Here is a 15,692-nt window from a genome sequence, read left to right on the forward strand (position 1 = left end):
CAAGCTCATTATTATAAGAAACCATAAATAAAAGCCTAAAGGTAAGAAAAAATTAATTGACGAAGAAGATACAGAATATGAAGAATGAAATCTGTTTCAGTTTAATTTTCCACATGATGAATATTGCAAAATACACATATAAGATCTCTATTTATAACATTAGTGTCACATAAAATAATAAATATACTTAGGTGTCACGAATGTAAAACAAAAAAAGAAAGACATATAGATAGAGTGTGACTATACGATGATATAATTGAGTGTAACAAGTAAATCTTCACCTAAGTATGGTTAACAATACATTATTTAACATATATTTTTTATCTCTTTAATTAACAAAAACATATGGTTTGTAATCTGTTTTGTTAACTAATATTTTAAAAATATTAATTAAAAAAATAAGTATTTATTATGAAAATTATAAAAATAATATAAAAAATTGTAGTGCCTAATGTGATCGCTGTCAGGGGAGAACTATGCGTAGACACCGAAGCTGTTAGATGTTTTTGTCATGACTATTCAACCATTGGTTTATCGGAAACCAGCATAGTTGGTACAAATGCATGTATTCAACTAATTCAAGTATATAACAAGTCATAACAATAAATGCATGAATATATATATATATATATATATCTACATGAGTGATACCGATACTTGTGTTAACCAGCGGTGTTGCCGCAAGGCCAATGAGGCAGCCACAAATTTATGTGGTTGATGTTTTAGTTTTTGCGTGTAGGTTTATTATTTTTTACTTTATTTGATAATAAATTTTACTATATTATAAGTACTTACATTATTAGTGAAGTTACATAATTTAAAAATATTTATATACATAAATATTGTTATAATTGTCAAGAGAAAATTTTTAAAATTATTTTTATTTTCAATTTGATATCAACAATATTAAGACAATGATGGAATGAATCATCATAGAATGAGATATTAAAATTATTTCATTATTAAATCTTAATTAAAAATAATAAATATAATTTTCATATTCCTGTTTTTTTAAATAAGTAATTTTAATTTCTTATTTTTTAATTGAATTTTTTTGTCTTTTAATTTTAAAAAATTCATAATTTTAATTTTTATTTGAGAAATTTTGTCCCCCAACTTAAAAAAAAATCATAATTTTAATTTCCGTGAATAATTTCAAACTTTGACTATATATTTTTTAATTATTTTTTTTAATAAATTAAACTTATTAGTGATTAAATAATTTTAAAAAAATTATGTCACATGACTAATAATTTAGATATAGGAACTAAAATGATGATTTTTTTAAAAAATGAAAACAATGTCTCAATTAAAAAATATAAAAATTAAAATTGTAAATTTTTAAAAAATAGGAAAAGAAAATTAAGATTTTGGCAAAATAAAACAAAAATAGATTCATAAATTATATTATAATAGACTCAACATAAAATTTGCCCAAGAACCTAGAATTGGTAGACACGGCCCTGCCTGTGCTGTGGTGGAACTTCATTCGTGTGCAAATGTATTTTCTGATAATTTTGATTTAAATTAGTTTTTTATTCTCTAATTTATTTTTAAATTTAATTTGATTTTTAATATTTTTTAAATTTTAATTTGGTTTTCTAATTTTTTTAAAATGATTTAATTTGATCATACCATCTAAATTAGATTAACGATAATAAAAAATGACATTTAATTTATAATAACTTAAAATCGTTACTAACTAATTTTAAATTGTCAAAAATACATATTTTTCAATGTTTTTAAAATTAGATAATCAAATTAAATCTACAAAATTTGATGCCCAGATCAAATTAGAGAATGAAAAAATAATTTAATCATAAAACTATAAACAAAAATTTTGAGTTTTGTATTTTGTTTTCTCTATTTTTATAGATTTAAATTTACTATTTCAAGTATTTTATTCTTCTTATATATTTATTGTTTTTTAGATTAAATTATTTAATTGATTTCTAAATTGTTTAATTCAAATAACTTCCAAATTTTGAAAGAAAAAAAAAAGTCCTTGATCATATAAATTTTTTAATTGAGTGAATGACTTTTGTTTCATCATCGATCTGTTGTCAGTGTCTAGCTTTTGTATCGAAATGATACAATTTTTTCATAACTTATCAAAATGGGTAAATTTAAAAAAAATACAGAAACGAATAAACCGTACCGTGGTTCCAGAGATGATTTCGCTTTTCTAGTTTTTGTTACATATTTAAATAAAAAGATACGGCACATTTTGTGGGGCAGCAGAACAAACAATTTGTGTTAGTTTTTAACCACCACAAATTTTTAAAAGAAAAATAACAAAAATTTAAAAAGTGAATCGTCTTTGGAAGAATGATTTCTTAACGTTGATATTATTCTTTGGAAGCACGATTTACTCATTTTTTCGTAATTTTTAAAAAATCTACCCATTTTGATAATTTATAAAAAAAATACACCATTTTGATACAAGACTCATAAGTTTCGTCAAGTACTTAATTAAAAACTTTTTTAAGTTTAAGGATTTATTTTAAAAATTCAAATAATTTAAAAATCAACTAAGTAGTTAAACCAGTGATCCAAGACCTTAAATTAGTAGGTGCAAATTACAAAAAATAAAATCAATGAGTTCAATTATATAAATATAAATGAAATAAAATATAAAAATATAAGATTTTATTTACAAATTTGATGAATTTTAAAAAATGAAGGATGCAAGTACACACCCTCGACTGGTTGTAGGTCCGTCACTGAGTTAAACTTCTTTAATTGCATCTTTCATCGTTTAAGGGCTGGTTGGGGTGGTTTTTAGTTTTGAGTATTGATTTTTTTTTTTTTAAAATTAGCAACTCTTTTTAGTTTTAGTTTCAAAAATTTTTAGACCCGCAATTAGTTTAAGAATATTTTTGTGTGGTAATAACGATGATGGTGATGTTAGCAGTAATGACAACTTATCAGTGATAATTGCGGTGATAGCGACAATGGTGGTAGAGGTGGCGGTGATAGCGACAATGGTGGTAGAGGTGGCATTGATGGTGGTGACAATGTAAATGATGGTGATAGTGACAATGTGGTGGTGGTGTTGATGGTGGCAACGTTGGTGGTGGTGGTGACGGTGGTATTAGTGGTGGCAATGACAAATGTGGTATTAGTGGTGGTGGTTGTAGCAATGTCGGTGGTAATGGTGGCAAAAAGTGGTGAGGATGTGGTGGTGAATGTGGTGGCGATGACAAAAGTGGTATTGTTGGTAGTGATTGTGGTGGTACAATGACGATGGTGGTAACATTGATGGTGGTGATAGTAATGCCGATAGTGATGATGATGCCGGTGGCGGTGATGATGGTAGTTGATAGTGGTGTTGATAGTGGCACCAAGTGGTAGTTGCAACAACATTGGTGGTGGATTTGGTAGCACTTATAGTGGTGGTAGTGATAATGATAATGATAGTGACAGTGACACGAATAGTGGTGGTGATGGTGATGATGATAATATCGGTAACGACGATGGTAGTGGTTGAGGTGATGACAATGATGGAGGTTATATTGGTAGTGACGACAATGGTAGTGTCGATAATGACAATGATGGTGATAGTAATTGTGGTAACCGTGATGATAACAAAAAGTGTCATGGTCAAATGTGAGAAATGTGTGCTTTTTTTTTAACTAAACCAATTTCAAAATATTTTTTCTTAGTTTTGAGAATGGGTGTAAAAGTGTTTCAAAAATGATTTAGAAACGATTCCACCTCCATTTTTGTCACAAATTTGTTTTTAAAATTGCATTTGAAACCCAAAAATACAACCATCCTAAACAAATACTATTTTTTTAAAAAATTAAATCACTTAGAGTATTATTTATTTTTGAAAATATTATAACTCTCTTTTTTATCATATTTTTCTATATTTTTATTTTCATAAATAGAGATGGAAAGTGATATTCCCATAAGAATATTAGAAGTTTTTTTATTTTTTGGGAAAGGAGAATATGAGAGGTTATTCTCCAACTTTCACTATTAAGTTCATTGGGAATATGTTCTTCCATATTGATGTGTCCTTTAGGGGGCATTTGGTAGTTCGAAAATTTTTATATACATGGGAATCATGATTTGTGAGAAACATGATGATTGGAAATCATGAATTCAAAGAAATGTGCAAAATATGTTTGAGTAGTCTTAATATATTTTCTCGGAAATAAAGATTTTCACATTTGGTTACATTATAACTTTCTTGGGCATATAATATTTTTTTTATAAATATACCCTTCATTAAAAGAAAATACATCTTAATGATTGAATCATCTTCTCAACAACTTTGACATTTTATTTTTTTGGCTTTGTATTCATAGAATCACATTATGGAAGTCAATGATTGACTGCTATTGTCAAAATTGGTATGCCAATAAAAAAATAAAGACAAGTGATCTATATCACATAATGCTTAACAATGACAATATCAAATATAAAAAACTTTAGACAATGAGAAACACATGAAAGTGTAGAAATATAAAAATTAAAATGTATCATAAATACAATGCAACAATAGTAGAGCCAGAAGCTTTTGGATAAAGAACAATCTTGTTTGTAATTGTGAAAAGGATAATGTAATCATTTTATGTAATTAAAACTTTTTTCCATTCAAAAAATTTGAATCCCCTTAAAAATGTTTTTCGAGAAAATTAATTAAAATTAATTTCCAAAGAATTATAATTATAATTTTCTGATAATCTTTTTAATTTATTACATAACAAATATGAAAATCATAATTTTTCAATATAAAATTTCTGAGAAAGTAAAAACTCTCTAACTATCCAACCGCAGTTATGTATATTTTCGTTATGTTGTGGGTTATTTGGCTCAGACAAAATTAATGGCTCTGCCATAATATGCACATGGACTATAGACAGATTTAGCTAAGGTTCAGTTTCTAACAACTATCAATTCTGAACATCAATACGGACATGGAGGTAGAAAGGATGATCATATGGACACCTCAAGGCAGGTCACCTCAATCAGTTTCTAACATTTTCTCTAAGGCTAATCATGTGACATTTACCATTTTAACTTATAAACCTTTTTTATTATTTTTATCCTCATTACGGTATTATAATTTTTTTTTCTTTTCCCCCTAACCAAACACTTCAATCACTAATTTTACCAAATATTTTTGATTCAATCAGTTGGTTTATTATCTTTTAAGAAAGTAGTGACAGACTTGTCTGCACTAAATCGCTCGATTCCCCAATTGTGTTCTTAAGTCCTAAAATATCCCGATCCATAAAAGTCAATACAGCACCAAATGCAGGGCATACGATAAATCATTTTACAATTAACAGATTCTACCGTGCTCCTCATTCAAATCTCTCCTGTCCCCGACACAAGGCCTGATAATAGATCATACACGCCAAAAATACGACAAAACTACAATGAAATATTTATCTATACTTTCCTCTTCTATCTATGAAAAATCACTAATGATTTAAAAAAAAAATGTCTATAATATTTGGGAAACAACAGTGGCCAATCTCACCTATTGGACAAGTCTTCGTTGTTGTAAATATGCGACACAACAATGACCTTCACCAGATGTATCTGAACGAGCAAAATCTTACCATGCAGAAATGCATCTTATTGGTTCTGACCTTCCTCTGGGGCTTTTGCCTTGCCACGAAGCATCTCGCTAAAATTTCCCAGCATGATGCGCTTGAATCTTGTGTCTTCTGCTGGTGATGGTGCAGCAGCTTTGGGAGACACTGTTGCTTCTGATGGTGGCTCTGTGGTTTCTTTCTTTCCAAGCAATCCACTCTCACCAAAGAAGCTGGTCACTGATGATGGAAGGCCAATATGAGCACCCATCACCTTACTAAAAGACTCAAAAGTTCCTCCTGATCTTTCCTTCATAATAATTTCAAGGGCTTCTTTGTGTGCTGGATCCAATGCATCCAAGTCTTTCAAGAGATTCTGTATAGCAGGCAGGAACAAGTCCCGAACGCTATTTGCAGGAAGATCTACAAGAGAACGGAAATGAAATGTTAAAAATCAGCAAAACAAATTCTCCATGGGAAATTAAAACTCGTATACTGACTTTTATATCTCATGTTGCAATTTTAGACTCTAGCTTAAGGGTGTAAATGAGTTGAGTTGAACTTATAAGTTTAGGCTTGGCTTGTAGAAAAACAAGGCTGCTTAAGTTTGACTCATTTAAACAAGCCATATTTAAAGGTTTTGGCACAAGAATTAAGAAATACAGTTAGCATTTTAGATTTCGTAAAAATTATTATGCAATTTTGTAATGTATCCCTTGTCTTTCATATTTAATTATATTCTCTCCTATCTATACTTCTTTTTTATTTTCTCATTCCACAATAAATGGGAAAGGATATAATAGAAAGAAAAAAATCATGCTTCATTGATATTGTAAAATGAAAATCAAAATGGAGGCAAAAAAAGTGCTAAATCATCAAACAAAATAACCGAGGTAGTATATGAAAAGTATCTCATAGTCTTGAAATAATTTAGACTATCTTAGAGATGATCTCTTAAGATTATTATCTCTATACCTAAAACACTATAATTTCAACAACAAAAAAAAGAGCACAATAGGATTTGTGGACACAAGATTAATATAAGTTTTAAATGAGTAAACCTGTAGCATCCAGAGCACGGATTGCCTCACAAAATGCATTGGCTCGTTCTCGTCGACGCATCAAATCACTTGATGAATTTGGCATAGCTGTAAGTTGGGAAATCTTGGACAAAAGATGTATGTCAAGTTAAAGAAACAAACAGCAAAATTTTAGAGATCTTGAAAGCCAAGAAAATACGAATAACTAAGTAAATCAGACAAAATGGTCAAGACATTAAGAACTTTTATAAACATATTTTATTCAGAAACAAGGTTAAGGATATATTCTCTAAGTCTTTCTGTCGTATGTGGTACCGCAACCACCAATGCACGAATAACAGCAATAGTAGCTTCATGGGAACCATCTTCAAGAAAAGCATCCATTTGAACACGTATCTTGTCAACAATCTGGAAGATATTTTATTTGATCAGCAATTTGAAATGTGGAGCTGCATTAGCATCAAAATTTAATCAGAAAACAGGGAGAAATATTAGAGATAGATACCATCTCATTTTTGAAGTGTTGAGCCACAGCACCAAATGCATCTATGCTACCATACTTTACAGTCAGGTTTTGGTCAGATCCAAGAGTAACAAGGGCAGGCAAAACATGAGTTGAAGCAACCTTTGCATCAATGTGTGGCACCTATTAATGAACACCCGTGTTAGTTTTGGCATATCTAAGAGATGCAACACGGAAAAAAAGGAAACAATAAGCTTACAATAACTTTCAGCAACTTAGCAGCATTTATTTTCATGCTCGCATTAGAGCTGACAACCATTTCCCATAGTATATTAAATATCATACCATGGTTTTCTTCATATATGCTGCATTACAAAGAATTCTCATTATGAATATTGGAGAAAAATACAATATATTTTAAGAATGTTTATGATGCTAAATGCTAATCATACCAAATGAAGCGGATAGCATTAATAATCTCAGGAGTGTGCTTGGTTGATTGATTCTGCATCGAATTTTCTTCTAGTAGCAGCTTCCTCAAATATTCTGCTAATTGTTCATGTTTTCCAGGAGCACTCAAAACCCCAGCCAATAGAAGCGGAAGGACACACATTGTAGAGAGCCTATCAGCAACAGCAGACCTTGGTCTCAAACCTATAAGTGAAAAGTCAAATACAAAGTAATTATGTGAAAAAATCACAGAAATATTGAAGAATTGATTACCTTTAATTCTTGAATGGATGGAAGTAGGAAAAAATGTCAGATCGGCATCATCCCCAACTGCTATTAAAAATACTGGAAGCATTATGCATGTCACGTAGGAATCCCCAAAACTTTCAGAAACAGATAACAAAAACTGCATTTAAATGACTTATGTCAGCAAAAGCTAGGAAAAAACTATGATAAGAAGTCATAAAATAATTAAATAAAAAACTTCAACTGATAGACAAGTGACCTTTGAAATTCGACTTCGTAAGTTATCTTCTTTCTGAGGTAACAAACAAGCCAGCTGTATCAAATTAGGAAAGCACTCAACATGCATCCATTCAAAGGCACCCCATTCAACTTGCCCCCTATCAAAATGGAAACCATTAAAGATCATTAACAGCTTTGACAGAGCAGTCAAACAGTTTATCATTCAGCAGTGTATGTAAATGTGCTATGCATGTCCAGTGGAATGCATATAGATTGCAACATGAATCAACAAGTTTCAGAGGGAAGCATGTGACATAAAGACTAAGGTCATTGCCATAAACCATTCTTGCTAAGCTTACCTAGCATACAATTCAAGCAAAGCCGTAGATAACACAGCTTGGGTAGTTTCTGTGGTGGATGAAAAGGGGCATGTCTCAATTACTTTCTGGTGCACCCAAGAAAGCAATTCTGCCAGCATTCTCAACAGAATATCTATATTCCAGCGCTCTCTTTCACCCAAGACACGGAGATTTGACTCAATGGATCCTTCAACCCCAGAAAGAGGTGGACAACGCTGCAGAATGGGGCAAGAATTTCCACTTAGAAAAAAAAATATTTGTCAGAATGAAATTCTCAATCACAATGGAGCAGTGACAGTACAAAGACAACAAATACCAGGGCAGAGTTTACAATATGAGAAAGCAAAACTCTCAAAACATGATCTAATTTGTTCCCCCACTTAATAACTGCTGGAACCAATTCCTTGAGAGTAGTTTCCACCACCACTCCTGATGGGTCACATACCAATTGGAACATCATATCCTCCACCTGTCAACAGAAAAAACAATGACTTGGAGCAACTCTTAATATTTATTATTATTCTTTTAAGAAAAATGCTGCCATATTATAGTAAGGGTAAAAGGCTCCATTCCCTAGACCATGTCTTGTCAACCTGTTCTAGAGCTTACATTGTAGCCAAGTCTCAAGTCAGAAACCTTCTCGCCTCGAAGCAAATATAGTGAGGCTGACCTTGAAATATTTATCCATGTTCGGGAAAAGTGGAAGAAGCATGGCCAGATTACGGGCAGCAGCCTCTCGAACAACACTGGCAGAATCTTCTATTAGTTGCTGCACAATAGACAAAATAAGAGAATTGCGAATCTCCAGCCGTACAAAATCTGCAAGCTCTCCACATGATTGAGCAACAAGCAGTCTACGCTCCTCGTACATGTGACTGATCTAAAAATCATAACATTTAACAAATTGAAAACCTTGCTCCAAAATTAGAATGGCAAAGAGAAGGTTTAAAATTGAGGCTAGAATATACTTGTTCCCAACACTGAGGAAGCAATTCTGTTTCTGTTCTCATCTCTCCAACATTCTTTGCAAGGTTCACACATGCCTGAAACGACAACAGGGAAATTCAAAGCTGCACTCTAAACCATTCATTAGAAAAAGTTAAGAAAATATGATAACTCACATCCATTATTATTCGTCTTTGTTGTTCATCAGGTCGCTTTATTAAATTAAACAATGTGTGGGTCAAAGAATCTCGAGTGCTGCTATCTGGGTGGCGCTCGATTGCACACATTATTAAGGGAAGGAGCTCCTGCAACCAAACAAAACTGATGCAGCCAATATAGGAAAGTGAACAGGATAAATAAATTTATTGAGAAGCAAACCTCTCGATGGTTGATCAAGACATAGGGAACAATTTTAGGCAAAGCATCTGCAAGTATCTGAATGGTTCCTAACCCCTGTTAAAATATACAGGTATATAAGAATAAAATAATAAAATTACATAACGATGTAGACAAAGACCTCTTGTGTTAAAATTTAGTCATTCTGACTCTTCTCATTTCTTTTGGATAAAGAAGGGAGAAATTTTTTATCTTTATAATTTTCAGACATGCTATATGACTGGCAATGAAAATCAGCAACAGTACTTATAGATCACCGTTTTTAACACAAGAATGTCTGGACTAAAACTAGCATCATTTTTTCAGTTTCATTGATTCAAAAAGGTAAGCAATACGCCAATATGAAACCAACAAGTAATAATGTTTAAGGATTTCCTCAAGCCAAGAGTACAAAGAACTTGCCGTCCTCTCAGATATTGCTCCATCATTCACACTGTCTGATTTTACAAGCAAGCTGCTATCCTCTGCTTGTTGCCCAACATTTTGTTCAGAGACATTTTTTATATTTTTAAAAGCATTATTTGTATTTGCAGGATTAAATAACTCAGGCAATGTATCCTCATGTTTATCAGCATACTGAGCAAGAGTTTGAACAACTGGTGATTGAGCATCTTCATTGTGTACAGCACCCAAAGCCACATCAATAGGGTCAGAGATTGCACCTTGGTCTTCATGAATCTCAATCACTTTATCATTTATCTGCAAATTTTCCTTTTCAGAACCAACAAAATTTCCAGGTTCAGGAGATCTTATATTCTTTTCCTTCAACCATTCATTTTCCATCTGCAATTTCTTCATTTCTTCCTTATATTTTTCAAGAGATTCAGATTGAACATTATTAACATCACTGATAACCAGATTATTTCCCAAGTGAGACCCTTCAATATGCACTTTCAGGGAAGTGATCTCAGCTCTGCAATCATTGAGTTCCTTTCTTTGGTGCTCCAAGGATTGCTTCAAAACTTGCACCTGAAAATTAAACTAGTACATCATAAATTTGAAAATATGCATATTGTTTGTTAGCGTCTTTTAAACATAAGAAGGAAGTACCAGGTTTTCTTTGTCTTTAAGATCTTTCTGCATTGCATCCAAGGACTTAGTTAATGTGACTATTTGAGCATCCGCCATGTCTTTGTTCTTCAACAAGTTCTCCTTTTCTTGATTCAGCCTCTTATTTGCATTCAGCAAAGTTTCATTTTCTCTAAGTAGGGAAAATTTTTCCTGCATTAGCATCATGTGTGATTCAGCAGAAACAGTATACGAAATGAAAATTATAGGATTAATTTGGTAAAAGTATTTACCTAAAACTTCAAAATAACAACTAAAAATCAATTCAAAACAACCAATGCCATATTAGCCTTGCAATCAGAGCAATGTTCTCTGAGGTTTTCTGTGTTAGTATTAATCCACAGTAAACTCAGTTTCTATCCACGTCGCTGAAAGATTTGAAGATAATGCCATACAACATTTTCAAACCTGTTCAGTAGTTCTAAAACCTACATAGACTGACCAATTCAACTTGAAAACCAATGAACTAGTTAGCTGAGCAGTTACGTACGTCAATCAAATATTGTTAGACATAATATAGAACCATGGCCATGATATCGATGTGCCATTGAAGACCTAACAGCTTTTGGGATAGTTGGTTTGTGACAAATAACATATAGAAACCATGTGATAAAGAAAAATGTCTGTGAAAGAGAAGTTTGGAAGGTTGGATTATAGTTTCCAAACTCAGACTGATCATCAAGATAAGTACACGAAGCCCATATAACCTAAACAGATAAGCCCATAAACTAATATCAATTCTATCACTCAAACATCAATCATCAGCAGAAACTAACATAATGATAGCAGAAGGAAAAGCAGATAAAAACCTACAAATGCATAGTGCAATATGTAAAATCCACAAAACGGTGTAAGCTTACAGAGTCATGTGGAGCAAAACCATATAGTCAAACAATTTCTCAGCACCTTTGTTTCTTGAGTACAATCTCAGCACTAGTTTAGGTAGTATGCAATGAGAAACATGCTGATACAATCAAAATAAAAAAAAATCACCTCAGCAGCCTCTGAAGTTGATGAAAGATATTGATAATAATAATGACGTAAGGCATCAGGTACAGATGCAGGTGTGTTGTGCCAACTGTCCAAGTTCTGGTCTGTAACCTATAGCAACAATTGTAGCAGATCAAAATAGTGCTAAAATTAAGCACAAGAAATGCCCAGGCCAATAAGATGTGGCATATATATGAATTTATATGCATATGTAAGAATTTTATGAAACTTGTAGAATCTTGTGCTTCGTGTTACAACTCCATGATTTACAATTCTATTACCCCTTCCCAAGTCGGAGTAAAATCTTGAGTTTAACAACCTTAGATAATACTATCCAAGTCCCATCATCCCATTCCCAAAATAAAAAAAGTAAAATAGCATAATATAATTCATATATTCCATGTATGTCTTCTTCATATTAGAGTGGTTCTTGATGCATACATGAAGCTACTACAGCTTCTGAGTGTAACTACTTTATTTCCCAAGCACAAACCAAAAAAGGTAAAGGACAAAAAAATCGAAAACTGGAAGAGTTGACAGCAAAGTCTGTTTTCAAATAAGAATGTAGCCATTGGCTTCTTAAAAAGTAAAAGAGTCTACCCCCCACCTCCAACAAGATAACATGAAAAAAAAGGAGAGAAAACAAATGATGGAAAAGCATAGTCACAGAAAGAGGGGGCAGGAAAGGGGAACGAAAGCCAATACAGATGTACCAACCTCTTCATAAAATGTCATTGCAGTAAGACGATAGCCAGCTATAAGCAAATATTCCTTTACAGCACAATTAAGATCTCGACGTTCTGTTTCTTTTAATGGACCCAAATCGGTGAAGGAAGAATTCTTCTTTTGCTGAATTTGCTGCCCATCATTCACTGAAACATCTCCACTTATCTTTTCAGCTGCATCAAAAAATAGAAGCACATAAGAATTACAATATTGGGCATAAAGAAGTAACCACTGGAGAAAATCTTAAGTATTCCAAGCTGTAGTGCTGTACTACTTTTAAGTAGTATAAAAGAAGAAGAATTTCCAAAAGAGGAAAAAGAAAGAAGTGCAGGAGCAGAGCATGTAAAATATCCTTCTACAAAACCAAATTGCATTATTAGCCAAAAGGTAGTGGGTGTCAACAAACTATAAATGGGTTTGATTCTGCACAATATTTAGATTTTGGGAATATATTAAACAAGATTAAACTAGAACAGATACTCAGAAGTATGGCAGTATCATTTGCAACAGAAAAAAATATTTGGGGGAATTGCAAGTCACTAAGCCTTGTGAAAATTTCATTTGTTCTTCCAAAGCTTGCACCAGCCCACTGTCATTTGTTTCACAAGTCATATGTTACAATCTTTTGAATGTAGACTACCGTTTCTTACACTATATGAAAACAATCCATTAAGTAACTCAGTTGAATACTCTTTCAATGCTGGATTATGTAATTAATGGCAGATGGCAAAAAGCCGAAAAATTGCCATAAGTAAAGGCCTTCAACATAACCATACATATTAATGTAAAAAATGTATGACATAGAAGGCCAAATTGACAAGAGAAAAAAAACATTGTCTTAAAAAACAAGAAAAATACCCTTTAGTTCATTATGATTTTCTGCTTTCTTCTGCAATTCACTCTTGAGTTTTGAGATATCTTCTTGAGCCAAACGCAATTCATAATCACTAATAGCTAACTTTTCTTCTGCTGCTTCTTTCTCTTCCAGCAAAGTTTGAGGATCAGCCACTGCATTGCAAGAATGAAAATAAAGAAGAGAATATATCACAAGCATAGGATAGGATACAGTATACATGCCTTCTAAATCAAACCACCTTGCACTTTGATATTTCTTATATAGCTACTCTTACTCCCTATATGGAGCTAAAGTCCCCATAGATTACATAACCGACAAAAACAATGCCCATATCTAGGAAGCCAATACAGTCGATATAAATAACATTAATCCACACCTAAATGTCATAACTCATAAACAACCCTAAGCATTAAATTGGAGTCCAAGTACTAGAGAAAGGCTTAATTTCGTATTGTAATCTCCCTCAGAATTTCTTAATCTTGTGATCAACAAAGCATATCCTCGTTTTAAATTCTAAAGGTTATGGCAAAATTCACTGGCATACGAACAATTCATATATCCATTCCTATTATATATAGTTGGCAGAAGTACAAGGAGGCGCCAAATAGAAAACACAAATTGGAACGGTGAAGAGAAAGAAGAGTACCTCGGAGAGAGTTGAGGCGAGAGATGAGATCGGGAGGGAAGAGATTGGGATCGGAGAAGAACTGTTTGAGGCGAATGGCCTGGTCGTCGCGGCCATCGTCGAGAAGTTCGTGAAGAAGCTCGAATGCGGTGAGAAGGTAGTTCTCTTCCAACAGAAAGTTCACCACGCAATTGCACAGCGAAGATCTCTCCACGTCCATTTTCTCTCTCTGTCTCTGATCTTAAGCCATTCATTCAAGACAAGACAAGAGAAGAGAAGAGAAGAGAAGAGAACACTCTCAGTCAGATCGTGGTTTCAACTTTCAAGACTGTGCTAGCTAGTTAGGTGCCATCTTACATGTTTACTTTTTTTCTTTATAAGATTAAATTGCTGAATACCATGCTCTCCTGTGTCCAAAGCAGTACACCCGCGTAAAAATAGATTTCATCGTCCTTTCGATTTTACTAAATTTTAAAAAGTTTTTACTTTGATATTTTCAAATGTTTTTATTAAATTCAGTTAATCTTTTCATCCATATGTTACACTAATTTGGTTGGTCATCTTGTCATATATCACATGTATTTTGTATTAGGGAGAAATTATTAATTTTTTTAATATTTAATGTAATTATATATTTAAGACTTGAATTTGAAATTATCGATTAAACTAAAATAAACACGTGGCATACTTGGTGATACATAATATGACTATGAACATTTACCACATCTCATTAGTGCAAAAAATTAATGGAAAGGCTATTTTAGTCTAATAAAATCACTTAAAAAAGTAAAAATATATTTTTAATTTAAGAGATGTTTAAATACCAATTTAGTGTTTTTTGTTTTTTATCCTTACAAATTTATATTTATATTTTATTTTTAGTTCTTGCAAATCATATTTATTTTATTTTTTCATTTTATAGTATTTTAGATAACTCTTTCAATAATAAAAAAAGACCTTATTTAAAACTTTTCATAATACAATGAAATGCAACAGAAAACAAAAGTGAATGTGCAAAATAACATCCTTTAGTCTTTATCCCTAAAGTTGATAACCCAACACATTTGAACAATATTGATCCATAAACCTCTATAATGTGGTCTATAATAGTGTTAACGAGAATGATTGCCTGATATCTGAAGGCCCATATGAGTTTAAATCAAAGCAATTTTGTACCGGAGAGACATAGCTCAAACAACATAGCAATTGCGAAATATCTCTTCTCAATATGAAAACAAAGAAAGGACCACAATGGGGTAATTAACATTAAAATGGATCTCGTGATGGCTTATCACATTTCTTCATTAATTCTCTTATTTGTTAAATAAAAAATATTAAATATTAGTTATGTATTCTCGTAGTGTATATTTTGTTCAAGTCAATATAGAGTAGTTAAAACTTAAAAGAAAGACAAACTTGTCGATCTTAACAATAAATGGTCATTATCTAAACTACGTTAAGTCCTTTATTATTTTTATTTTATTTTATTATTCCATTCTAGCAGGAGACTTTTGTTTATAAACTTGGTCTATATAATTTATATAGTCTAAGTTATTAAAAAAATGATATATTGTAGTTTTATGTAAAATAATACAAAATTATACGTGAATTTAAGTATCAATGTATATCGAAAAACTAAAACAATGATATGATTTACACCAAGTATAAAGAAGAGATTTTCCAGTAACATATCGTGTTGGTTGGGATAGGTCATCTTTAAATATTAATTTTAGCCACTTAAGAGACCCAGTTTGATG

General features: G+C 31.9%; 1 protein-coding gene across 3 annotated transcripts; it reads right to left on the reverse strand.

Annotated features, from left to right (window-relative positions):
• Window positions 1–5,276: 5,276 nt before the first annotated feature.
• On the reverse strand, window positions 5,277–14,309 carry LOC100818528 (RAB11-binding protein RELCH). 3 transcript variants are annotated; one of them, XM_014765956.2, is made up of 20 exons: window positions 13,957–14,308; window positions 13,313–13,462; window positions 12,446–12,627; window positions 11,732–11,839; window positions 10,721–10,891; window positions 10,073–10,639; window positions 9,653–9,727; window positions 9,451–9,579; window positions 9,298–9,372; window positions 9,000–9,209; window positions 8,631–8,798; window positions 8,330–8,544; window positions 8,011–8,128; window positions 7,779–7,911; window positions 7,508–7,709; window positions 7,315–7,420; window positions 7,098–7,238; window positions 6,877–7,000; window positions 6,614–6,730; window positions 5,277–5,975 (listed from the first exon to the last, which is right to left on the reverse strand). In XM_014765956.2, the coding sequence occupies exons 1-20, from the start codon at window positions 14,153–14,155 to the stop codon at window positions 5,596–5,598; spliced, it is 3,570 nt and encodes a 1,189-aa protein (XP_014621442.1). In that variant the 5' UTR covers window positions 14,156–14,308; the 3' UTR covers window positions 5,277–5,595. The 3 variants fall into 3 exon arrangements, with proteins under 3 accessions (XP_014621442.1, XP_003518631.1, XP_006574839.1); XM_003518583.5 differs by having other exon boundaries at window positions 8,646–8,798; window positions 13,957–14,307; XM_006574776.4 differs by having other exon boundaries at window positions 7,508–7,911; window positions 8,646–8,798; window positions 13,957–14,309.
• Between the last annotated feature and the right edge of the window lie 1,383 nt (window positions 14,310–15,692).

Source organism: Glycine max, chromosome 2, assembly GCF_000004515.6.
Source record: "Glycine max cultivar Williams 82 chromosome 2, Glycine_max_v4.0, whole genome shotgun sequence".
Classification (NCBI taxonomy): Eukaryota; Viridiplantae; Streptophyta; class Magnoliopsida; order Fabales; family Fabaceae; genus Glycine; species Glycine max.

What these genes read in the sequence shown, in the direction of transcription:
- LOC100818528 (XM_006574776.4), bottom strand. Translation starts at nt 14,155, where the DNA reads ATGGACGTGGAGAGATCTTCGCTGTGCAATTGCGTGGTGAACTTTCTG. An exon ending in TCTTGATCAACCATCGAGAG is followed by an intron (nt 9,580 to 9,652) that starts GTTTGCTTCTCA and finishes GTTTGGTTGCAG; the next exon opens with GAGCTCCTTCCCTTAATAAT. An exon ending in AACACTTCAAAAATGAGATG is followed by an intron (nt 7,001 to 7,097) that starts GTATCTATCTCT and finishes AATATCTTCCAG; the next exon opens with ATTGTTGACAAGATACGTGT.